General features: G+C 43.3%; 1 protein-coding gene across 1 annotated transcript; it reads right to left on the bottom strand.

Moving 5' to 3' along the window:
- Nucleotides 1–1,632: 1,632 nt before the first annotated feature.
- Nucleotides 1,633–26,176, bottom strand: LOC118772426 (coiled-coil domain-containing protein 85A-like). Its single transcript, XM_036520737.1, has 4 exons — nt 25,716–26,176; nt 23,183–24,200; nt 5,007–5,064; nt 1,633–2,313 (listed from the first exon to the last, which is right to left on the bottom strand). Exons 1-4 carry the CDS (start codon nt 25,959–25,961, stop codon nt 2,295–2,297), a joined length of 1,341 nt encoding a protein of 446 aa, XP_036376630.1. The 5' UTR covers nt 25,962–26,176; the 3' UTR covers nt 1,633–2,294.
- Between the last annotated feature and the right edge of the window lie 1,111 nt (nt 26,177–27,287).

Here is a 27,287-nt window from a genome sequence, read left to right as displayed (position 1 = left end):
TTATAGATCAGCTGATTGCCGCTGGATGAGAGGATGGATTGATTGATTGATTTGACCTTGAGGGAAAGCCTAGGCTTCAGCGGGAGTGGAGCGTGCTGCATTGCAGCAATGCGATTCCAGACCCTCCGCCTGGTCCCGAGTTCCAGGCGGTGATACGTCTTAATCAGCCCGTGATGCCCCCCCCCCCCCCCCCCACCCTCTCCGCACTCCCTTCTGTCTCAATAAAATATACACGTCAGCCAGGAGGTTCACACACACATATGCACATGCACACGTATGCACACACACACAGAGGAGCACACAAACACTCACAACATAGACAATCAAGCAAGTAGAACAAATAGACACAGCAGTGTGCACACACACTCACATGTATTCACACATACATGCACACCCATGCAGGAGCACACTAACACTGAAATCCACACACGCACACACACATACACACGTCCTGCCGCAGCGCTGGGGTCACTCTGTGTCTGAGGGAAGGCAGGGCATCGGGAGGTAAGGGTGATGTCATCTTCTCGTTTGAATACATTTCTGCACACCCCACCTGAGTTATACATAATGCAGGAGTGCTTTCTGGAGTGGCGTCCTGCTGATTTGGTGGAATCAGCATGGGCCGGGGTTTGATCAATATGTTTACCCTCTCAAACTTGGTCAGACGAGCACAGCTGCAGTGGTGGATGTTTTAAGAAGTTGTATCCTGCCAAATCAATACCTGAACTCACTTTGTTGTAAAAGGAACACGGACGTCAACAGCAGAACAACTCCTGCAGCACTTTTTATGAGAAAAATGATGAATTAAAAACAAATACTGTAAATGTGTCTCGCAGCCTGACTGCAAAGCAAAGGAGTTTGCCGAGAGTATAAGAGCTTAAGCCAGGAGCCAGTTGCCACAAGAACCTTGGTATTAACTGCATTACAAAGAGTGTTATGTGCCCAGCGGCTCATTAAAATGATTACTGCGTGCTCAATATGAACCTAAAAATAAAACAAACACATTAAAATAGATGATTTGGTCCTTGTTGGTGCCCATCAGGTAAACTAGAGCAGGTAAACTAGAGCAGAAACTTCATCCATACATCACTGCCCAAGGCCCTGTCAGTGTCTGAGCCACAGACTGCATCTGGGAAAAGGCAGGGAACCTCACAGACACGAGAATGACCTCCAATACATCCCGAGCTGAACGAGTAACGGTGACACCCACCGCACACAAGCATGGCACCCCATTTACGGTGATTCTCTGGACTATAATAGATGGCATATATTAGACACGCTGGCAATTTGCCAGCTTGGAGCATTTTGGAAGAATCAAAGTCTTTCAAGGATAAGCATTTTACATAAAGAGGAAACTTTATTAATTCATACATACATTTCTTCATATAATAATTGTTATAATAATACTGGTCAAAAATAATAATTATTATATTTAGAAAACTAATCCATTAAACTACTCTTTACTTTTACTTTACTTTCTTTAAAAACATAATTTTTTAATTTATAGCTCTTTTATGTATATATATATATATATATTTATATATATATTTATCAACAAAAATTAAAAAAGATCACAGGAAAAAAAGAGTTACAAAGCACATGTAGCTGTTACCGTAACTGGAGGGCAGAGACAGGAGCTGCTATTCTGTCCTGTCACCAACAGATGAATTGAATGGGAGTTATTTGATATCCTCAGCGGAAAGCAATGCTTATACACCAGGAGAGAATGGAGCACTGTCTGGGTTTTAGAGGAGTATTATTTTGGTCTCATCACCACTCAGAAATTATGAATTCCCACAGAACTAGAAGGAGGAGGGGTGAGAGAGCAGGACAGAGAGGGAGGAGAGAGAGTTAGTTGGGGGGATGGAGGTGGGAGCGGAGGGGGGCTGAAGATGAATTAGCCCGCAGATAATCACTCCTGTCGACTCGTAGCTGTAAACAATAGGGCTGATTGTTTTCTGTGTCCCCCTGTATTTATTTTTTCGGTGCTTTCCTATTCACGGGAGGTAGGGCACTATTTTGTTGGCAGAGAGGATCCCATATCTCGCTCACATCCGCTTGGCAGTCTCATGGATTTAGTCCTTCTAGCAAAACGGCGGTGATACCAGGTTTTTGATATGTAGAAATGAAATATAAGAGAGGTATGAAGGCTAGGCCCGGTGAGAGCAGGGCCAGGTCGCCATGGTTGGGTACTTCTAGACGTTGATGCGTAATTCAGAGGGGTGGGAGAGGTTCACCAACAACTCCAAGGGCCAGTGGGAAATCACTCCGCAATCCTCCAGGCAAGGCTGTGGTCAAGAAGATGCATCAAAGCTGTGAACAAAAAAAGGAAAACAGAGTTTCATTTCTTAAGGACTGTTTCCACTGAGAAAGAGAGTTATGGGGGGGTACTAGATGTTAATTACCATAAGTCAAGGTAAAAAAGATTCGTGACAGACCACATGTTCCTGAAACTCCAGCCAGGGTGGAATCAATCCTTTGGCTCCCTTATCTTTTTCCCACAGGGAGAGAGGCCCAGTGCTTATGCATTTCCTAGTCAGGAGACGTGGGGAGCTACCAGAACTCAAAATACAAGTGTCATTTGTACTGTTTGTGTTGCCTTTGAGGTGTAATATTGCAGTCCTGCTCACAGTAAACTTATTGGTATGATTACTTCATATTTTCCCTTTATCCTTTCTCTCTCTCTCTCTCTCTCTCCATATATATATATATATATACACACACACACACACACACACACACACACACACGGACACATATACATATACATTCTGTGCTCAGCTGCAAAATTGAGAAGGGGAACTTCAATATCCCAAGGGATGAATTTGCTGCCTTTGAGTCATTAAATATTAACCTGCCCATTCACTCATCCTGCCTGAACCAGATTTAAGAGAGGGGTGATGAATCGGGTGACCTCCAGCTCTCACTTTATAAGCTTAGCCTTGCTTTGCAATTTTGACAACCAGGTATTCCGCACACCTTGTAGGCTAGGACCCGCCCCCCTTACTCACTCTTTGAAACTAGACGAATGAACCTTCAGAAATTCAACTGAAGGGAAGAGTCATCATGGCAAATCAAAACAAGTTTGCCAAAAATACATGTGGGCTCATGTATTTATAGCTTCACAGCAACAGTAGCCATTTTTCCAGCAAGCAATCATTTTTCCAATTAGCGAAAGCTTGCAAACTTCAAGCTGGATGACCCTTTGAAACGTGAAACGTGAAACGTAGTCTAGACCACATTTTTAATGACAAAGTGGTGAAAAGCATTGATTTGATTTGGATACAGGCGTGTCAGTTTGAACAGATCGCCCATTAACAGCTGGTTCCCTTTCAACTTGATAGCATCTAATGTGGCAGCACTATCTGAATTTCACATTGCCTCCTCTGAACAAAGAGAGGCAGAAAGGCCTACATTAAATCATTCTGATAATACGATGCAGATTGGAAATCGGTTTTGTCATAATTACTTGTGAAGCACATTAAGGTTACAAAGGCAATGCCACCATATTAGACACAATTAAATAAAAAAGGATAAGCAGCAAATAGGTGACCTTTATTTAAACCGATGCTCTTGCTAAAAACAGGGTGAGAGCAATTTGAATTTCAAATAGAGTTTTTTAACCTCCTCTATTTCAAGGTCACAAGGCTCCATTTTACGGTTATCTATTTAACCATAACTTTAAATATCAGCTTATAATGTCAGGAATACGAAGTGTACACAATTTTCATTATTTCAAAGCAGTTTCATTTACAGTGACTCAAATATCAATTTTGCTAAGAAAGAATCCCAGTTGGTTTTTTTTTTCTGGATACCAAAAATAACTGGAGCAGTTACATCAGTTTCTATAAAACTACATAAAATCATCTCCAAACGTCTCCAAACTTCAACAAATTTCTCCAGAGCATTCTTCTCACCTCACAGCCATGCCAAAGACAACACTATTTCAAGCAAAGTTGTGCATTGTGCCCTCTGGCTTTCAATACCTTTGGTAACGCCTCCAGCTAAAATGTGCGTTGTGGTGATTTAACATTCTCAGTGGTGGTACTCAGCGGAGGGGCTCTGGGCAAGTTCATTTGCATTTTGATAAAAATTAAGTATATTAGCACTATGGTGTTTACTAATGATGACTGGATTCAGAGCAGCGCTTCCCTGCATTCATAACAGTGGTTTAGGGCCAAAAGCAGTAATTTGGTTGCAGAATTGCCTAGGCATTGAAAGCGTCCTATCAGTTTGTGTATTTGGTGTATGAATTGAGCATGAATGCAATAAAATAAGTACATGAGCACCTCCCTCATCCCCTCAGGGGTGGGGGTGTAAGTGTTGGTTTCATTTATTTTGGGCTTGTGAAGGCATACAGGAGTACAACCCGTTCTGTTGTATAGATTAGCTTGTAAACTTTGAAATGATACAGTATGGGATATGTCAGTATGCTAAGAGCCACTCAGGCTATAAATAGATTACAGCTGTTGGGGGTCCGGCAGGGGGGGTTCCGCAGGCAGGATGTCTGATGCACTGTGCATGTGTGGTTTCAGCTTGTGTTCATTGTGTCCCTGCAGACGTCATTCCATATTATCCCTCTGAATTGCACTTATTTCGCTGCACTGCACACCACACACAGTTGCCTCCCAGGTTCTATAAATGCTCTCACGCCGCCCTATTCTCGTCTCGTGCTGAACGCTTGCTGCTCACTCAAGCTGTTAATGTACTTATTGTGAAATTCGTGCAACTCAGGTGATGCCATGCAGATAATAAAATTTTAAAAAATGAACCAATAAAACAATGAGCATGGCATTATTTCTGCAATTCAACACTACTCTCTATTCACAAACTATCACAAACCAGCATTAACATACCGTAAGTTTATGTAACGTGAGCTAACATACACCAGCATTGCCCAAGAAAGCCTCTTACAAAGACAGGTCCAATTATTGTGATATTCCATACAATGCTTAATAGTTGTGCAGGATGCATTTGTAAGGGCCCTCCTTTACATTGATGCTTACCTGTCCCAAAGCTTTACACTTCTACAGTTGGTGGTGCAACAGCCAGCTGATATCAAAGCTGTAAAAAGAAGACAAGCCAGTGAGACACCACAAGGTCAGGGGTCACACAAAATGTACTGATAAAAGATGCTTTGCAGAGATGTCCATTAATAAATGTGAAACAGGGCTGTGGGTCACAGGTGTCTGCAAGGGTGTTAACTACACGCTATCATGATATACAGCACATGAGCTTTAGAGTTATCTATGTGCCATACAGTTTTGGCATAAGGTAATACCAAGAGAAGAATGCAAAGCATTTGCCGAACCAGATTATTTGGAATGTCCTCAGAGGATACCACGGGTATGTTGTATAATGACAAATTCTACTGAGTACTTTACCTGTACATTTTTTTAACATAATGCACCATTCAGAGACAAAAACATAACATTCATAGCACACATAGTTAAAACCCTAACATGCAATCACCGCACAGGGCAACCCCTGACGGTTCCCATTAATCAGGTTAATTAAGTACAAGCATCCGCTTTCTAATAAGCTGTGATGGTGGTGATGTGCACAGCATCGGTGTGGATACACAGTAGGAAGCAAGAACCAAAAAGGCACGGCTCAACAGCTGCGACTGCGATAGTGGTAACACGTCACCGCCCGTGTCACTTACTCAGTGAAAGTGTGACACTACCATGACTACATCTTGTTCCTCCATTCGCAGCTAAAAGGATTGGAAACGACCGTAACAGGAGCTAACAGATACCTGGGCAGCTACATCCAAATTAGCCCTGATTAACATGGCCACCATTACTTTGCATTACTGCTTAGACCTACTAATTTTCTGCTTGATTTGTTTGCTATGCCTTTCAATTTATTGTGTTCAATTACAATAATGAGTCCAAGCAAAGCCTTTTTCCTAATCATAATAGTTCAATGCATCAATATTGATGGGAATGCATTTTTAAAAAGCAGGTTTACACAAAAAAGAAAGGGAAAGCCAGTGCAATAAGTGATGTGATGATGGGGTCGTAATTCTGCCCACAACGCCAACATCTTGAGGCGGAATTTCCTCGCCTATTTCAATCTGTGTTATAGAGGCACCGGTGACAGCCACCAGAGCTCCATCAGCCCTCAGATGCCAGCTAACAGATCTGTCTGGCTTTTCCATCTGCTTCCCACAAACATGACGCTTTTTTTTTCTCACAGTCAGAGAGAAGCCTCGTCTTCGCTTTCACCTTCCCTCCTAGTGTCGAGGAGCCAGCAACCAGAGGTGAGGCACAGCAAATGCGGTGTGGAGAAGCGTCTTCCGTGTGTCAGGTCCGCACCGTGCCAGAGGAGCAGACGACGGGCCAGATGCGCGCACGCATACTTTCGCGCGCATGCCTCTCTGTTTACCGAGGGTGGGGCTCAGCAGATCGATCGCCATGTGATTTCACATCAAGCCACTCAGCTTTTCAGAAACCTGCAACATTAATTATTCAGAGCATCTGAAGGAAAAAAAAAAAACAAGCCAGACCAGGATTGATTTAAACATGCAGGCAGAAAAGCACATAGCGGTCTTCTTTGGTTGCACGTCAAGTGCCTTCTCATTTGTGCTCCCTCGAGAAAATGATCTGCCACAGTATCCCGACTGTTATGGGTTGATGTGAACGACTTGTGTGAGCTCACAACAGCAGACGGCTGAGAAAGAACTCAAGTGGTTGCACTAGTCCCTTGGCCTTTGTGTCGTGGTGATCACAGAAAGAAATAAAACACTTGAGAGTAAGAATCTGGCTGGAGGTGGCCACTGCATGAATCGTAGCTGGTGTCACAGCTGAGAGGCTTACTGCACTGTGAACAGAATAAAGACACTTCTCCAGTGAAAATCATCCGTGACTGAATTCAGTCTAGCAGCAAAGGTTAATTGTTACACTTTAAGGTGAGGAAACACAGTCAATTAAATAACATCAGGGACTAGGACAGTAGCAATTAGTTGTTAACAGTGCACTCAAATGCTTAAAGGACTCTCTGTAACATTGTCTTCATTAAAATAAAACAATGCTTAACTTGTATATTTACTCATCGACTAATGAGGTACTTTTTACTGACCTATGTGGCCTATGCAGAATTGCTCTTGAGTACTGATCTATGTGCAGCTGCATTACAATAGCAGAAGAGGTCTGGAGTGCAGTTTCATCGGTCCTCCCTATTCCCGATACTCTTCTGGCATGGAGCATAGGCTGCCTGCCTGAAAAAGCCAGACAGCCGTCCATTCTATTCCCTTTCCATTAACCAGAGAGACGGTTGACAAAGCTCTGCTTCGAAATGCAGGTGCCGTAAACCTACTCCACATTGCACCTTCGCCTCATTGGCCAAGATGGGTGCCTCACCCACAATCATTTCCAGGGCTCATATGACTGCACATGAACTCAGCTGAGAGTTAAGGATTCGTCCAATCACGTTAGAAATGACTTTTTGTGACGTCTCTGTCGCTATGACTACACTGCCATTCCAGGCAACCAAGCTACCATACAATGCAAGAATTCAGATGGCTCTCTTCAACCCATTCCATGGCCTTCAACACAAACAGCACAGAAACAACAAGCCTCAACATTCTTTCTTTTCAAACAGTTAATACTGCTACCTTGCCATGAAGCAAACAGTAGAATGTCTACTTTTTTATCTGAAGCCAAAGTCAAGTCTGCCTGTTTCTGTAGTCTCCTTCATTTCATCGTGAAAAGCAAATATGGCATCTGTTGTGGGTTTTTACACTACCTTTAATTAGGAAATCAAACCATTTAACTGCGGACATAGTTTTATGCCATTCCCTTTATTAATTTCTTTAAAAGCTGGTGTATGTTGATGGATGTGGTGTAATTTCACATCAAGCCCGCTCAAATCGTCAGAAATCTGCAACATCAAAAATTCAGATTATTAGGAAAACACAAGGACACCTGGGAGCTGAAGCTATTGAAATGGTAAGTTTGTCCACAGCTTTCCTTCCAGTAAACGCAAACTACCATTGCACATCAGCTGCCACAAACGGACCGCCCTGGCTGCACTCCCCCGTATGATTTTCACCCACGCTGACTAAATGGCAACACATGATATCTCAACATGAGTAAATGGGTACAGTATAGGTTTCAATTTTAAAAGCCCAGGTGCATTCAGGGTGTATACGGAAGTCAGTTTTTTTTTTTTTTAAAACATATTAATTTACTTCATCAGATAAGCAGCTTAGTGACTTTTACTATAAAGCGCTGTCAGATGCATTGTCAAGCTACACACACGGTGCACAACATATGACACCAATGATATTTACTCTCAGAGATATCCACAGATTGCCTGGGATTCCCTTCTCTCCTGTACTGGTGAAGGCACAGAGGCACTCCACAGTTTGGTATAGCTATGGCAAGCCGGAAGGAGAGCAGATAAATGGTGGGTCTCCCTTCCTCACTCCTACCGGAGATTTCCATGTAATTAGTCCTAATGAAGGACCCTGAAAATCACATTCATTCACACCTGATTTTCTTCTCAACATTCAATTCCCCTAGCGGGCTCCACTGGCTTCTCTAACAGGTGATAATGACTATAGGGGTTTAGACAAGTGGCCCCTCTTAGTTATTTCACAAAGGATTATACATTCCTTGCGTGAAAGGTCAGGCGTTATTACAGGGGAATGTGACGTGGAGGTAATTGCTTCCTCCACAGTGGTTGCCTGTCACCGAGGGTATGTGGCGTGTGGTTGCCCAAAATACTTTTGTCAGATGTATTCATGCTACAGCTTTGCCTTGGGGCTGCAGCTCACCACCTCACTGTGGCTTATTTGCATACAATGTCACCAGCGCAGTGAGGTGGGAAGGAGCAGGGCTTGTAACCAAAAGGAAGGTGGTGCGATTCCCCAGGGGGGGCACTGCTGATGAGTCCTTGGGCAAGGCACTTGCCCTGAATTGTCTCAATAAATATCCAGTTGCATAAACGGATCACATGGAAAAACTGTAAGCTTTACCAGTTGCTCTGAATAAGAGCATCCGCTAAGCTAATGCAATGTAATAATACCATCGCAGCTTTTCATTATTTACTCGTTACGTGTTTCATTGATGGCTTAAATTCGAAACAGGTTCTAACTGATATGTATCATCCTGTCTCCATCTAAAAAGCTGTAAATTCTGCTCATGGTGCTGCACCAGCTTCCGACGCAGTTCTTGCAAGTCTTCAGAGGAGCTTCCTGTCATCTTTAGCTTTTATGTGCACTTACTCTACCTTAAAACGTAGTTTTTTGGGGTGTGTTACAGATATTAATGACTTGAAGACAGGGCTGAGTAGCCCTGCTGTATAAATCTTCCCATAAGCATGTGGTAAGAGCAGGTGTCCTAGAGATGGAAAAAAAAAATGCCTGCTCTGGGAGGTCGGGCAAAGGCATTAATCATCGACCTTATACTTTTATTCTTTTATGTATGTACCTGGGAACCCGCAGGGGTGAATTTTTATATATCTTTAAACACAGGGCCATGACAGGCCTTGTAAATTTGGAAGAGCTATGGTTAACCCATCCCCCCCAACTGCTCTCTCCATCCCCCGCACCACGTAGGTCCTCTGCTCTGTGTTTCGTGTTCTAAATGCCCGCAGGGTAGAAAGTCACAACCTATGTGTGCAATGACTCCGCCTACTCTGTGTGCTTTTTACTGCTCTTGCAATTTAAGCCGTTCTGTTACCCTTGACAAGGGCATCCACACAGTATTCCCTTGTCAAGGGCAACAGAGGTGTTTTAATAAGCCCTGTGCATATCCAACAAAGAGAACACCCTAAATAAGCTGAATAGGGTCTCGGTATCTCTACATGAACACAGTGGCCAGCAATAGTTGCTGCTATTATATACATTATTACGTTCCTTATCTATTTGTCAGTTAAATGAGAGGTCTGAAAAATCAGCACTGACACATCAAATGCGAAACTGCCAGAAATGCTTAAAAAATTCTTTCCATTCAAAAAGTTCCACATGTTGAATTGCCCAGCCCTGAACATTTTTTCTCCCGCCTCTCCGATCTGGCAGGTCCTTTCAGAGGTACTCGTGTCGGTGACTCAAGCGTGGGTTCTGAAGCGTACAGGTGTACAGCCACCTAACAGCGTAGGCGTCCCGGTGCTGCCCGAGGCCCAAGAGCCCCGCTGAGAGACAGAGGAGGCGTTCACAGCGGGCCACAGCAAGGACCTCGCGTCCGCTCCAGCCTTCTGGATCCGCGAGGCTCCCGCTACGCTTCACTGTCGGCTTGAATCAAGGGAGAACGCGGCGCCCTTTGAAACGGCGGCGCTACATCTCTCTTTCTGCGGACATCAAAGGGTACACACGCATGTGAGCACACTACGCTGTCGTCATTACGTGTGGATTACAGCAGAGTGGCCTATTTTTCAGCGATCACACGCATGTTGGAGTCACGCGGGGGAAGGTGGTGGTGGTGGTGGGGGGGGGGGGGAATACATATTCTCTCACTCTGCATGCTGCTGGGAGACTCTCATTCTCGTGCCTCTAATTCCCAATGAATAAATAAATAAAGCTGTTAAAAATAGAACTTTCGCCGGTGTCTGAAAAAAAAATAAAATAAAATAAACGCCCACACACGTCAGCCTCATTGTCAGTTGAGGCTGTGTGTTGTTCTCTTTTCTAAAGGTTGCGCTGGCACGGCTGACAGCGGTCAGGAGTTTGTCAGTTGCCTGGAAGCACGCGCACCAATTAATATGTAAGGCATTCTTGGCTAAAAATACTATAGAGAAAACGTAAAAAAAAAAAAAAAATTGCAATGCTAATCAGAATCGGAACAGCAGATGTTGCCCTACTTTGTTGGCTCTCCCTGCATGAAACATATGATAGCTATACGACAACAAACCTGGAAGTAAAAAGCCCTGCCACCTATGATAACTGGACAATGAAAAAGAGCAATTACATTACCATGCACTCATAGCATCAGCAACAGTGATGGCCAAGTGCTCCATAATCCAAACCCACTGAAATAGCACCCGAGGTCAGAGCTGCATTATACGGCTGCAAAACCAAGGGTCACCTGCATGAGACGACTCAGTAAGGATGTGATACAATAAGCTGTGTTTGCTTTGTGTATCTGTATCAGGATTTCAGAATTCAAACAATTACGTGAGGGGGTGTCTGAGTAGATCCATAAGTACTGGAGAGACTTCTACACTGGCAAGGTAGATATTGCCAGGCAACACAACAGAAATCAGATATTCTATAACTTAGCAAGGAGGAATTCACATGGAGACAGTGGGGGCTGTAACAGTCGGATATTGTTTTATGTGATTATAGCCATTTCTGCAATGTGAAATGAACAAATCAAGGGAGACAATTCAGAAAAGAGGAAAAAATAGTCAAAAAAGCATTGAGTAACAAGAAGACAAGACACAAGAGGTTTTACAAAGTGCCTATGGATTTACGCTCTCGTCCCACTCAAAAGGATTCTTCTTATATCATTTCCACGGTTTTTACCCAGAAAGATCTCAGTAGCCCTCCTTGTTCACACCTAGTTCTCACAGGGGTCAAGCAATGATGGGTTCTGTTGCAGGCAGCCCAGCAAAGCAGGTGTGATTTAGCTCTCCTCTACAAGGGAAGGGCTGGAATATGACAGATTACTAAGCACAGGTGGAGAGCGTTCAGAGAGCTCTCAGTCCTAAAAATTACATCACGGTAATGTCCTCACGGTTGAGAGCCTGTTCCACTGACCTAGCTGTGAGAATTCATTATGAGCTCTGTGCCACAGAACTGACTGCAACAGCTTTCTCCGCCCCCCCCCCCCCCCCCACCCCCTCTCCAAAAAGGAACAGTGAAGCAAGAAAATCCAGAATTGCTAAATTTAACACAGCCATGTCAAAACAAGAGGGATTACCAAACACCCTTTGTCAGATTGGTCCAGGAGTTGTAAAAAAGGGACCTGGTCTAAACACACAAAGGAACCAGGGTAATGCCATTGCTTTTCATCTGCAAGGCATGGCAAGCTGTGAATGAAAGGTGAGGCTTGTTTCAGCAGAGCACGTCACAGCCATCAAAGGAGAAGAGCTGAAAGGAACACTCCATGGGGTACAAAAAGCAGAACTCTAAATCACTTTTAAACACAATGCAGACACAGATCACGCCAGGATGAGGATTCTTCTAAACTAAAACACAGAGGCATTTAAAGGCATCTTACAGTAAATGAGTTTTGTCTTTTAGCTCAGAAACAGAAACAAGCCGCAAAGTAGACCTGTGCAGAAGTGGATTAATGAAGACCACCTACAATCGCAGGTGAATGCCACGTAACTCCCTTCCTTTTCTGTTTGCTGGACCCCAGAACGCCTGTGAAGGCTTAAAGGGGTGTGACTGAAGATGCACACTGTACTGAACCGTCGCACTGCTACGATATCTTCCTCCGTCAGTCTTTCCACTCCCTAGCGCTGCTTTCAGAGCTGAAATCTCATCTCGTTCTGAGGCACACTCTAAAAATAACTACAGGAAACACTGCAACCTGAGCTCAGGAGGGGGGGGGGGGATGTTGCAAGTTCCTCGATCTTTTCCTTATGCTGCTGAGGAAAATGTCAGCTCCACTGGGAAGACAAGCAGGTGCTGTTTACCCCATTACTGAAAATGCTGTGATTTCAGACCAGAGGAACCACAATAATCTGGACAATATGGGAACTGGTTTCAACATATAAAACACATTGTCTTGTGCCATCCATATACTTTTTATACTCTGTTACTTTATAAGAAACCCCATAACATAAACCTCTGGTTGAACCAATTTGCTTATTCTAAATAGTTGGCTGTTGATAAGCTCTCTCCTGTTAGCTTCACTGAAAGCAATCTTTAAGATATAAATTGATGGCCACATACAAGCGGCCACATTTTAATAAATGGAATACAATGGACAATAAAATATATTTTAGACTGAAGGATGGAAAACCAGGCATTGGAATAAATGTTGTTTGCAAACAAGCAATAGCATTTTTACTGTCATGTGACCCCCAGCATAATGAATGCACAAGACAAATATGTGATTATTTTGAGCGCAAGATTTATCAAACAGTACAATATATTTCACAAAACATCATAATTAAAATAATAATTCTGTTTTTAGGCAAGTGTATTAAATCATAACTTGTCTGCATACAAACCTCACAACATGTTAATATGGCTTATGAAGCTGCCAAAGAACCACTTTGCCGAGGAGTAGAGAAAAATGAGTGGAGTGTTTGGGCACAGAAGCACAGAGTGGGTATGCATGAATTCCTCTTTGAGGCAAGGACAAAGGACACCTCATATTAATGGTCTCTGACCCCTGTGATTAGGGCAGGCACGGCATGGTCACTGCCATACAGTGACTGTGACGGCTTTTTAGCTCTGCCACCCCAAGTTACACTGATTTTCACAGCTCATTTTGATGGGCCTTCTTATCACCTGCAATTGCTTTTTTTCCCCAACTCCTCTTACATCACCGGCTAATTTTTCATCGGACTCCACCGAGCTCTGCTTCCCTGTCTTCCCTGAGCTTACGTGTCTGCAGCTGATATTCCTTCTGCAGTCATGCTCACATACTCCAGGGCTCCGGGTCAGTGCTCATTTGGCTCAAGCTGTCCCTTCCACCCTCGCCCCACCCCTCCCCCCCGGGTGGAAAAAACTGACTTGTTGCCTGCTGTCATTTCACCCCACTGTTTTACTGTTTAGTAGCTGCCCATCTTTGTTTCAATGGACCCAGATTTCTGCGCAGCATTCTTCTGTCAGCGGCATCCAGCCCTGTCTCCATTCACTCATTCCTAAAGAAAACGAACGGCTCCACCATGCAGCCCCAAGAGCAAGCTAAAAACAGGCGAGGTGCCACAGCCACGCTCCATATTACACTGTCCAGCCACGTGCGCCAGTGAGGCCACTGAGAACCCGAACGGACGTTTTGACGACTTTCAGGTTGTGAGCTGCGCTCGTTTGCTCGAGCCAGTTGTTGATTTTGCACATGGAGTATTACAGCTCCATTAACGCTGCGCTGCAACCGATGGGTCGCACGGCTGCACTGTGATTGCCCCGTGCACTCTAGCTGCACCACTCAATTTTCCTCGCAACAGTAAAATTAAATGTGCATTATTTGCGCATTATGTACCTGAGATCACTCCGTCAGACAGAGGCGGAGCTCGCTAGTTTCCTACTGTGGCTCATTATTTATAGAAGTGAAAATAATGTGACAATGCCATTAGCTGCTATCTCACTTGATTCGCCTTTGTACAGAGTCCTCAGTATACGTATTTCTTCTTAGTTAGGCCTGTACCACAATCTTTCTGAAGACCCTAATTTAGCCATTCAGATATATAATTATGCCTCATGTACTGGAAAATACCCCTTTGGTAGGCATATGAATGCAATAACATGTAACATGTAACATGCATCATAATGGTCTATATTCATTATTTTAACCGCAGGGTAGTGTTTTATGATCATCTGAAGCTTAAGCTGAAAACTTTTGCAGCTGGATAGATGTTTTTTTTGGGTTTATGTGAATCTTGTGAATGGAAATGTTCTGCTAAGATACTGGTAACTGACTAATGATCAGGATTTTCTGTTGCAAGAGGTCTTAAGATACTGCAAAGAAAAGTGCACCACATCACATCAACATCCCTGCTGTCACACCAGCAGCCGCGAAAATGAACGCGTAGCTCAGTTAGCTCACGACACACAACTGCAGAAATAAATTTTCTGCTTGAATGCAACTATTGGACTTCAACAGGTTCTACCAAGACAAAACTGCAGACAGTGCAGTGTGAGAGGTCTTCTCTCATGTTCTCCCCCTTTTGAGTCGCTCCATCCAGAGTCTTCTTGTATATGCATGTATGCTCTCAGAAGTGAGAGAAACCATCTGTTGTTGCCCACACCACACCATAACCTCAACAGCCCAAAAGATAGCTAACCCAGGCCCTGCAGGGACAATACGCAGTCACACCTGAATGCGTGCACACATGAACAAACACACACACACACACACACACATTACATTGTGACCAACAGGCATGTTCACTTCTCTACACCACTTTTTCTCCACTCAAACCTGTTGCTAAACAACATTTTCTTGCCCAGAAATAAATGGCCTTCAATTTAATCCAGCACAATATTTCACAGCCAAACTAATAAAACACAAAAAGCAAAACACCAAGTAAATGAAAATAATCATTTTCTGTCCGTGCTCTCTGTATTAGCAATTTAACCTGCCAAAGATAATAGGAAAATAGGATTCTATGTGAATGCTGCTGAGAGAATTTCATGCACCATTTCTGATTATTGCCGGCATTATTATTGTTATTATTTTCAACACAGTGTCACATTTCTGTGTTAAACACAAAAGGCCAGGCTATTCAGCAGAATCCTCTGCCCACAGGACTCATGCATTTTGGTAATGAGGCAGACCAAACCTTTGATTAGAATTTGCAGTAGCTTACAATTGGAAGAGATTCATATGGAAAAATAATATGAATGCTTAATTCCTCATCTAACTCCTATTGCTTACTTGCTTTTGTGAGCCAGAACCAGATATGACCACAAATGCATTATGCACTGGGTACGACTTTTCCATTGGGCGTCCGCTTTTATTAAACTGAAACACATGCGTCAAATTACCTCCAACCTCACCTACTACACAGAGCTGTGAAAATGAAACAGGACATGTAACTGTATGGTGACATTCCAATTAAATGTCCGGTGTCCACCAGGGTGTGGGTGCACCTCTTGTACGCACACAGTGTTTTTATTTGCACCGGCGTCCCACCTCTAAGTCACCTCACTGTCTGCCAGGCTCTGATGCATCAGCATTTATCTCAACATGAGGCCAGAACCCTCTTCTCCAGGCTCACAGCACAGTCAAGCTGAGGTCAGAGTCCTGCATATTCAATCAGGGAGGATGCGAGTTCCTAATGCTGCCGGCTGCGGATCCTTTGTGCCTTGCATGCATATGCATGCACGGTATACATTTGCATACTATGACTGCTAAATCCCAGTGAAACTGGAACAGAGTCTGCTCATAAAAACGTCCACTTACAATGAGGGACAGTTTAAAAATTCCATGGGGAAAACTCAGTTTGATGCATCAATATGGCCATTCCAATCATGTCACACTGGAATAACTGCGACTGTAGCGCTAGAAAGCAACATTGTTTTCCAGGTTAACATGACATTGTTTGACTTTAATAATGTTTAAGAGCAGGGGTTGGAGATTTAGTCTTGTACTCGCTGTAATCTGTGCTCCAGAAAATGATGCTCCACCAGACTAAGTAACATCCTTCCTGAATGGCTACCTGGCCACTCCCAGGCTTTCTGGAGAGCCTGCATTCAATGCTGAACCAATCCTGCTGCACCAGGAAGAGATTGAGACCATGGTTGTAGGAAAATAGAACATAAGCCAAAGCCAGGCCTCACCTACAATGAGGACAGTGACGGAAACTGCTTTGATAACTCCTCAAGAATAAGTGGAAGCTTTGGGTGGAGATAAGGGTCCCCTGACGTTTTCACATAAGCCTTAAAAAGGATGGCTTTTATCTTAGCCAATCAGAAAGAGGAAGATGGCAGTCTGACAGGAGGACCAGTGTGAGAAATGTAAGAGGATCTAATGCTTAGTAAGAGCATCTGATAATTCCACAGCTGATACTTTTCCATTTCCTTCAACATTTTACCTTAACATTTTATATTTTCATAACTTTCAGGCATCACTGCTTCACTGGTGTAATTCACATTTGATTCTTCAAGTCATCTTTTCCCCCATTACTTTGAAGAAAAAGACTCGGGACTCTGGAAAAATTTCTTTACTCCAGGTTTTAGTTCAGAGACAATATTAAAATTCATCAACAGCATATCTACAAGCAGTGTGGCAGTGCTGCCAAAACAAATGGCTTACTGTTTTTTTATTTACTTATATGGTCTCCTTTTTAAATAAATCAAACATTCAGACATAATCTGACCAGCAGCAGCTTTTCACACCCAAGGGACAGAGCATGTCAAGACATTGATGGAAAATACTCATGTTCTGTCGCGGGGATTATGGAAGATTATTGATGTTTCATTGTGAACCTTCACACAGAAAGATAACGTCTATAAAATGTAAAAAAAAAAACTCATTTTAGTCTCTGGTCTCTATTATTGTTGTTGTTGTTAACAATGAATCACGGATATGGATGATATAGCCCACAGGCTCCTGGTACCCCTGTGCTTATAACCTTATCCTTCCTTTCTTATGTTAAATTAAAATTCCACGCTCATCAACAGAATTCATCCATCCTCTCGAGAAAATGACTTAACTCGCGACATCCCCATGCATCACTTGTAGACTTATCCACAATGCTGTGTGAGAAGCACTCCCTTTCAGTCTGAATTAGAGTAGCCGGCTGCAGGAGTACTAATCTTTTCTTCTCACTGTGCAAGTTTACATATTTCTCTACAGCAATCCAAGTAAAATGTGCTTACTTGAATGAGCAGGGACAAGATGACGTTCTATACCCTCAGTACCATCAAAGGCATCAACTGCAGGGCTGATGCTGACAGCTCACAATGACGAATCTGCTTGGCTTTTTATCACCTCTGAACACAGTCCAAATATTAATGCAGGTCTGATTCAGAAAGCAGGTACTTTAAAAACGGCCAGCCACATCTGCTGCTTCCCGACATAACATAATGGTAATCCATTCTAATTCGATACCTTCAACAGTTAAACCTCATTTGTGCCACTAAAACCAGGCAGCTTCCCGCCACAGCAAAGTATTTTATAACATTATGAGGTTCTCATTGGCTCTCAAGGTCAAGGAATAAAAATAGTGAAAAATACTACCGGCGGTGGTTATGGAATCATATCGTATCTCAACTTATCCATTTCAATGGTGCTAATGCTGGCAGCATCCGCATGTGTTGATTCATTCTGTACTTCAACCTAACATGACCCTATCTGTGAAGTATCCACAATGCCTTCATCATAGACACTGACTGATGATCTTCAGATCACCACATAGTAGCACTAACCAAAGAGAGCACTCACACCTGTCAATTGTTTATTAATAATACTCTATTACTATGAAAATATTCTAGTTCTCTAACAGCACCGACATTTGGAACAAGTAGGAAATATAGCATGAGGGCAACAAACAGCAGAAAGTGTTGAGCTTCACACAAAAGTGGAATTTACACTCTGTCCAGCTCGGGTCACAAACCAGTTTGACGCAGTACCAGCTGTGGCTTGAATCCAGTTTGAGGTTGATATGGTTGACTGACATGGAGTTTCAGATATGAGCTAGTTACATCTGACTGCAATACCTGGCATGTCACAGGACAAAAAAATATTCCCTGTGTGTTACATTCCATGTAAGTATTATATTGGCGGGTGTGCTCTGATGCACATTCCTGTCAGTGTTCACAGATCATTAGTCTAGCTAGTAACAATGCTAATGTTACTAGTCTGATGGAGTTACACTCATTCTTGGTGCATTTTTCTCATTTATTAGCCCTGTTTTTAGAATATCATTTCAATATCATGTATTATATGTTTTATATAACTCGATACCTTGCAATCAATGGTTAAAAATAATGTGGTTTACTGATCAATCTTACCCAACAATAAATTGTAGCATATTAAAAGTGGAGATCACATGAATGGAAAAAATGGGTGTGGCTCTGAAACTGACAGTAAAATACATGAATTAATTGTAAATGGCTCACTAGACATATCACTACTAATAATACAGTCTGTATATAATAATAAACATTTGTAACATGTCCTTTCCTAGATAAGATGAAGGTAAAATAGTGATTTCAGCTTTCTAACCTTTTACATTACATTAAATAATACATGACAGTTACATGTCAATGCTTTACTGTATGTGATCTTGTATAAATTATGTTTTTACCAAAAATAGACAATTATCCCTGACTTGGATTTTAAATTAGGAGGCGAAGAGCCCAACACTGTTAAATATGTTAACTGCTTTAACATGCTATGTTATTCATAGGATAACACTAGCCATTAACATTACCTAGCTTACTGAGAATGTACTGACAAGGCAGATTGCAAACAAACGCATCCATATACCTTTGCATTTCTGTATGTTCAAAAATGCGTATTGCATGACAGGTGAGGAATTGACCATTCTCCTGAAAACGCCTCTCAGAAGGAGAATGCATTGCTTTGCAGCATAATACTTGGGCTTCCCTTGACGAAATGTTTATGGTGCCCATTTATATTAGCTAATGCCAGCTACCACAGATGAGGAGATAACTTCCATGAAAAGCCAGCGCCGCAGGGCAACAGCAGCAGCACATTAATCTGTACTACATTACAACCCTATTTACCAAGCATTTGTAAGACTGAGTGGTAAAAAGGGAGGGTGAGACATACAGCACATGGCACAATATGGGTCACACACGTGGCCCTCACTGGTAACTGGGTTTAGAACTGCTGCCCTGCATATAAATGCCACATCCATTTAGACACATGTATTCGACCAATAAGTCACTGAACACAACAAATGCATATGACTAAGTCCACAGGGCTAAATCACACAGATTTACTGGTTATAAAATGTAGCAGTCATAACATATCCATTTCTGGCTTTTGTTTGTCATCGTTAACAACACTCCTTTATTTAATAAAATAATACTGAATTAACTGTGCAAGTTTGTGTTCATGCTGTTGATTTGTGCATTGTTCTCACGAGCAGGACTATGGTTGTGGTTTCAGTCAGCTCGAAACCAGCCACAAGATATTCTAAGGTAAAGGAAAATAGCACTGCAGTAAAGGAGCTGAAAGGTATTTCCACTGAATGAAAAGTGCTCAATCTCCAAAATCAAATTACTGCAGCCAAAACAATATGCTGTCATATCAGCCATGGAATGCAAAAAGAAAAGAAAAAAAAAAACAACACAAGGCCTGAACAACAAGAGGGGTCCCTGCTTAAGTCCCATTTCCATCGCAAATGTGTTGCATTTTTTAACAGTGCTGTTTGCTCTGTGATTGACAGACTATTATTGTTGGAATTTTCTTCACAGACAGAGAATGAAAAGGGGCATCTTATAATATACAATCAGAGAAGCTATTGGCCTCAATTCTATATTTAGATTAGGCATCAAATGGGAGTATTTTTCAAGGTCACTGTCGAGCAGAGCAGCAGAGATACAGCCCTGTCTGGCCACAAGCTTCCCTGGCCTGAGAAAGCACGTCACTGAGAGGACTGGGTCTGTGTTTTCAGCCACATCTCCTCTCCTGAGCCCTTCCTCTGATCGCTTTCATCTAAAAGTGCCAGAATTCTGCACAGCTCACCTCAGAGGTGTTTACAAACCCATTACATCACTGGCATTTTAAAAGAAGCAAATGTGCTGTTGCGCTAACGTAGCGTGAGGCTAACACACTCCCATGATGTTTTTCTCTGACTTTTCCTTCCGAGTCTTCAGAGCAGCTTAAGCCAATATGCCGAACATGTGATTTCCAAAGCCGCAAACACGATTACACGCAGACTTTTTTCCAGACTGTAAAATTACTAGCGGATGTCAAGTCTACACAAGACTTGCAATGACCACTATGTGCAATAGGTTTAGGCAATATGATTTTCTTAGTATTTTCCATGATCCATTAACAGTATCCAGTCAAAAGAAACCACCGTACTTAAATGTGACATTTCAATGCTTCCTTGTTAGAATTAACACAAACCACACATCTTACAATTTATCATTTAACATGCACATCAAATTGGAGCATGAAAATATTTTTGCCTTTCATTTTGATTTGATTTTATGTTCATTTTTATGTACTTACAAAATAAAGAAAGGCAAGTAAATGGTGCTTACAGGGCTAACTTATAAATACTTAGCAAGTCCAGCCTTCTGTGAGTTTAATTAACTTAAAGAACTTCCCTGGGTGCTAACTGAACAAACTCCCTCTTTGACCCACACAAAGCAAGCCTAAAATGAATTTAATTTTAAAGGTACACTTTGTTGGGGGGAATAATATCACACAAAGGTAAGTGCTCCTCAAGTGAAATACAAAAGCTGAAATTAGCCACACTGCTTTAAAGTCAGCAATGCTTGTGCACAAGAACACAGCCGGCCTTGATTAAGGCCTCTTAGCAGAAGCTTGAAGCTGTAAGATTCACGACTTGTTCTGCTTTAAAATATCCAGAATTTAACACGATCTTGGTTTGCGTCATGACACAGCAATTTCAATGCATGAAATTACACAGTACAGTATTTATCAGTGCAACAGTTGTCAAAATCCAGGAGTTGTTTGCTTTCAGGGACAATAGCTTTCTAAATGGGAACACAATTTCTGAAAAACAAAAATGCAATAATTCCACCAAAACCTCTTACGGGATAATCAATCAGGGGAAGGCCTGGTAGCTACAGCACTGCCCCTTTTGATATGGCTTCAATTTGCAAGTCAAAAATGCCTCTGCCTCTGGACTGACTGTAGAAGGCCATACACACATGAACAGTGTATCAGCTACCACTGGACTCTCTTCTACCTCTGTTTTTGTATTCAATATTATGTCTGTCTGTCAGGCCTCTTCTCCAGATATCAATCTATGGGTTCATAGCTTTAAAAAATTAAAGGCCCAATAACACAATGACAAGACCTCATCTACAAACCTCCTGAATAGCACAGCTGAAACTTTTTATAGCAATAACAACCATGGGTCTCGGTTGTGAACTGAAAGATATTAAAAATCCCACTAAGAACACACTCTGGTACCGGTGCCACAGAGCTCATATGAAACATTGCAAGTAAAAAATGAGACAGGCCAACAGGTCAATGGACGGTGAATGCCTGTGTGGGGTTAACCCTGGGACAGACAGCCAATCTGATGAATTTTCTCACTATCGTTACAAGGGGAAGACCAGTGCTTTACACCAGCAGCTCCCATTCTACGTTTCTTGTACCAGAGAGGTATATGAGCAGCAGGCTCCCAGGTTCCCCTCTCTTCATCCCCCAGGTGAAGGCAAGTGAATGGGAACTACACTCGTGACAACACCATTTCAACTCACCTGCTATTTATTTTTAGTATTCTATTCAAGTATCTGTCACACCTCTAATTAAAGTGGCTTTTAGTACTATGCAAGCTTTAAATGAGCGTACCTTTTCACAGAGCACTTGCTGTATCAAAAACTAACAACAATCAAAACAATTAAGCTCATTTTGAAATTTTCCTTGCATAGTTCTGCTACTATAATTTGAAGTGTATTCAAATTAGGTATTAAGCAAATAGCTTTTTCTTTTCAGTCGTTGTGAATAACATACTTTGTATTTCAAAGGAAATGGCAGAAATGAAATCTGGCTACTTGGAAAAACCACATTCTCTGACATTCCAAGGGAATTAGCTGTAAATGAAAAACACCGCTGTTTTTCTTTTATCATGAGGGAGGGCAAATACGATAGTTCACCTCCAGGAATATGTCCTGTGGCTATAGCCAACTGAACCACTCAGCATTTTTCTCCTGGAAAATCATTACCAGCCACTGTAGGGGTTGACAACACAGGCCCGGCTAATACTTTCATATTTTTATTTTCCCAACATCCTCACCATGCTGATCTACAAAATGACCAGCTAAAGCCACACCATAGTTGGGAAAATGGACCTGCAGAATAGTTTAATAGCTGGGCATTGAGGATGTCTCAGCTAATCGTACTTTTGTGTGCTTTGGAGGAGATGGGTTCAGCTGGAAATGAGAATCTCAAAATCCTGTTCCAATCCTCTTTTAAACCTCCAATAACATGGTGAACTGGGCTATAAAACTGGCTGTAAAATCAATTATACTGTGATATGTTTAAAAGTGTGTGAAACAAGTTTTAGTCTAGCTGTTAATTTGCTATAATGGACCTTAATGGCGTAGCCACATTGATTTTCTGGCTTAACATTGTGTTCCTTTTATAGAATAAATTAAATGTACACCTTTTTTTTCCTTTTTAAGGAATTCTACAAGCCTTTGTAGCAAGTAAGCTTTAGTGACAAATGTAAGTATGCCTGCCTGCCTTCCTTCCTATTTGCTTGCGCTCATGGGTCTGTGACTATAGCTGCTCTGGGAGCTCAGCTGTGCCACCTGCAGTGACCCCTGACACCCTGGGGGAAATCTGACCTCCCTGGGGGATAGCATGTGATGGAAAGGCATGAAGCGTGGCCCTGTCAGCTGGGCTTCAATCAGCGCCAGGCCTACCGCCAGACCCACCATTCATGCCATTGTAGAGGCTCCGGTGGTGGGGTGACAGCTCATCTCCCGCCGGCCTCCTCTGAACCACCTCCCTGCCAGGGCTGCCGAACTTCACATGGTCAGCACTGGCGCTGTACTGGTGCCTCAGAGGCTCCGGGCTGCCGCCCCCGATGCGACCCCTCGGGAGGTGATCAGGCGTTCCGGCCAAACCCTGTTTGGGCTCAGGACTCCCGCATCCGCTCCCTATGCTGCCCCTGTGCTTCTGAAAGAGCTCCGGGCTCCCCTGCCCGGACCCGAGCAGGTACTTCTGGGCCTGGATCTCCGGGCTGTGCTTGGGATGCTGCTCGGGGCTTCTCCTGCCCAAGCCCTTGCCGTGCTTTTCCGGGCTGGGGCCGCGGAGGGACTTGTGGTCAGGGCTGGAGATGGAGCCGCATCGGGGCCTGCAGGGAGGGGGCAGGGCTAGAGGGTAGTCCAGGCTGGTGCTCCTGAGCCTGCCAGGATGCTCGGGACTGCTCCCCTCTCCCCCCGGCCCGACCCTGGGCTTCTGCAGGTGGTCGGGGCTCCCTCCCACGGCGGGGCCGGCCAGGAGCTGCTGCTTGTGGTGCAGGTGGTCGGGGCTGTCTGTGCTCCCTGCGCTGGACGTGCTGCTGCCGTCTCCCACATCCCGCAGCAGCCCCGCCCCCGGCACGAGCAGGCTGCTCTGGCTGTCGATGGAGTTCCGGCAGCCGGCGACCCCGGCGGCCCCGCCGCCCGCTCCGCCGCCGCCCCCGCCGCCTCCGCCGCCCCTCTCCTCGTCCAGCATGAGGCACAGCTCCTTGAGCTCCAGGTTCTCCTTGATCACTTCCTCCTGGCGCAGCTCCAGCTCCTTGAGCCGCTGCAGATAGAGCGTCACCTCCTTGCGCATGATGCTGGCGCTGTAGCGGCCCAGACGCTGCCACTCCCGCGACACCCGCTTCCCTTTCTGCCGGTCATCGTCCAGGAAGCAGCAAAGGTCCCGCAGCTCCTGGTTGTCCTCCTGTAGCTTCTGGTTGATGTCCTTCATTGCAACAAAAAATGGTGACAAGAAACAGGGTGTAAATATCAGTTTTACCACCAAACAGGTAAACCTACACCTTATATCAGTTTATCAGTTTATAACACATTTCAGCATGTAATGTTACAGCTCATCCCTTCATTACCCCATATTAACTTTACTTTCTGCACACATAGTTTATCAATAACAGGTTCATAAAATTCTCTTTGGGCAAGCTATGAAGGTAAGCTACGATAATGGTATATCAAGAGTGTTTGTGAGCACCAGAGACTGTCAGTGCATGACACGTCATGGCTTTCGTCTGCATCCTGACAATCTGCTCTGATGTCGAGTCCTTTCATCCGCCTTCAGCTCCAGTTAACTTTGTGTTAGACTTAGAGCCAGCACTTGGAGCCCTCAGTCGCAGGCTGTCTAATTAGCTGAAATGTATTGGCTTTTGGTCTTACAAATTTGTCAAAGATCCAAAGCGCTTCATCTTCCTCTCACTGCCCCCTTCTCTAATGAACCTCGGCTTTAAAACGTGGGTCCTTAAATCACCTCCCCAGACGAGTGCATTTGTAAGTGACCGTTAGTTCTTTCATGTTCTCTCCATTAGTCACACGGCATTAAGTAAAATTTCGCAAAGAGGGGTGTGTCCACTGAAAATCTTTCTTGTAAGTCTCAACCCTTGAAAATAATAAAGAATACACCAAAACGTCATTGTGAGAGAAATGATTCATTCTTTACGCTGGGCTACATATTGCTACCAACAAAATATATATAGAGTATAGAATTTGTAATTATTCTTCTGCAGCTCTACCACATGTCTAACATATCATTATTGATATTCTTGTTATTAGAGGATAAACAGTGAAAAACCGGTTGACAACTACATAGATACTTATATAAATTATATTATACACATTATCCATTTACAGGGCTTGATATTTACCTAAGTAACTTACTAAGGAAAGTATCATCGTATAATTTGACCATGCTATTTGCTGGTTACAAATCCACTTCTTTAGACTATGTTGTCAGCTGAACATATTTCCCTACCAATGTATTTAAAAATCAGAGGTCTCCTCCATGTTCATAAGGTAAAGCTTGCAAAAAACAGGTGTGCCATAGTCTTGGCTGAAGTCTGGTTTACTGGTAATCATTCGCCACGTTTAGCACAATTTAGTGGTTTAAATATTCCCCTTACCTCGGCTTTCAAGCCGTCTCATATGTCATACTTAAAATATTAAGCACAACTCATGAAATTGAATAAATATTCAATACACACACGTACGTTTTCAGATATGGCTATGCGTACATTTTTCAGTTTACACGTTGGTTTATATGTATTGTTTCGGACTGCTGGACTCAATAGCAAAACTTCATGATGTCAGAGTCTAAGGGGGCTATGGTAGTGCTGCAAAATACATAGTTTTACATTACATCACCTGCGCTTTAGAGTGCGAAATAAAGTTGCGGTGTGCTTTCATTTTATGCTCATATGCACTATCTCCTTGAAGCGTTCAGGGCGCGACTTACCTTCAGTCCCCTGATTTCGTTCAGGTGCAGCTGGAGGCTGCGGTTGACCTCACGGATCAGGTTCCCGTGGTCCAAAATGATACTCATTTTATCGGCCTCTGCTCTTCTGAGTCTCCGCACAAGGTCTTCCTTGCTCCACTTCAGCAGATCCTCGTCCGATAGCTTAGATATGTCCTCCGCCGGACTTTCTGCGCTCTTGGACATTGTCAGCTGGGGCAGAGGCTGTGGCTGCGTCGCCTTCTCCATTGGTATAATTCCAATTCGGGCAAAAGTACCAACATAAAATGTTTAAATCAAGGCACCCGCCCTCTTCATCCACACTTGTCCAAGTGAAGTCGATTTGTGACTGTTAAACTGTGCAGTTTAACGATATTGTATAGTTGGTTCTTCTTTGTAGCCCATTTTTGCTCCCATTTTGTAGTAAAAGAAGCAAACATCTAACGCAACAGCTTACCGAAATAAAAAATAAAGGCAAACTAAAGATGCCTGACCCCTCCCTAAAGGAACATAGAAATTGTCATTGGAAGTTAAAGCGGGCTATTTCATTGTCTTATCCTACCGGGTCTGCGTGCAGCCAGTAGTAGAAGGACCCTCGGTGCCTCGCCGGCTGCTGATGTGCATACCTCCCGCGTTGTGCACAGGCTCTCCTGAGAGCGCGCTCCGCCAGTGCATTGAGGTGAGAATAGTATTGGCTGCGACGGCACGGGAAGGGAGAGAGCGTGACTGCAGCGGTAGACTGAGCAGCCTGGCCTACGATGGTGTAACGCAGTCCTCTCTCTCTCTCTCTCTCTCTCTCTCTCTCTCTCAGCATTCCACTTGGCGCTGGAGAGAGGGGAGGATGCGTTGGTACCCAACGCCATCTACAGGTCTGTGGAGCGTTTGTGCGTTTTACTTTATGGCTTTATGAGGTATGAGCGTCATCTTAGTTTTAACCTCAAGAGCATGTGAAAAGATAAAGATTTCAAGGTTGAAACGATCTGTCTTATGTAACACTGGAAACACACACACACATACATTAGCGTCTACTAAAGCTGCCTCGGAAGTCAATGGGGAAATATACGGTAACAAACCTCAAAGCAAACAAAATGACCCTCTGGTGCCCAGCACTAGAATTCAGTTTTCGAAAACACAGATAAACAGTATGTATAATGAACTGTGAGACATGGGAGAACAATCACGCTGTACTAACATATTCACCAAGACACAAGTGCCTCCTGCCCCAATCATCGATCACATGACCCTGCTGAGTGAAAATGAAGGGATTCATAGCTCGTACATACACAGTCACAGACATAGGCCTACGCTACACAACACTTCCACCTTTCTCACAAGGGGTGCGTATTTTATCCCAAAATGCAGTACTGTGATAGTGTGATCATCTAATAAGATTTAAAACTAGCCTATATTAATATATTTTGTGTCTATAATATTCGTTCATGTATATTAAATAATGTAAAATTTTATACAGACACTCTGGATGTTTAATGCTAAGTGTGTAGCCTTTTATCTGTCTGTTTTTAAAAGTATAACGCGCAGCGTGCCTTTCCCCCCTCGGCCTATAAGATGTAGGCC

This window comes from Megalops cyprinoides, chromosome 1 (assembly GCF_013368585.1).
Source record: "Megalops cyprinoides isolate fMegCyp1 chromosome 1, fMegCyp1.pri, whole genome shotgun sequence".
Lineage (NCBI taxonomy): Eukaryota > Metazoa > Chordata > Actinopteri > Elopiformes > Megalopidae > Megalops > Megalops cyprinoides.
The sequence above is the reverse complement of the archived record's forward strand: the minus strand, read 5'-3'. Positions and strand labels throughout refer to the sequence as shown.

What these genes read in the sequence shown, in the direction of transcription:
- LOC118772426 (XM_036520737.1), bottom strand. Translation starts at nt 25,961, where the DNA reads ATGGAGAAGGCGACGCAGCCACAGCCTCTGCCCCAGCTGACAATGTCC. An exon ending in ACGAAATCAGGGGACTGAAG is followed by an intron (nt 24,201 to 25,715) that starts GTAAGTCGCGCC and finishes GTTGCAATGAAG; the next exon opens with GACATCAACCAGAAGCTACA. An exon ending in CCTCTACAATGGCATGAATG is followed by an intron (nt 5,065 to 23,182) that starts GTGGGTCTGGCG and finishes TTCTTTTTACAG; the next exon opens with CTTTGATATCAGCTGGCTGT.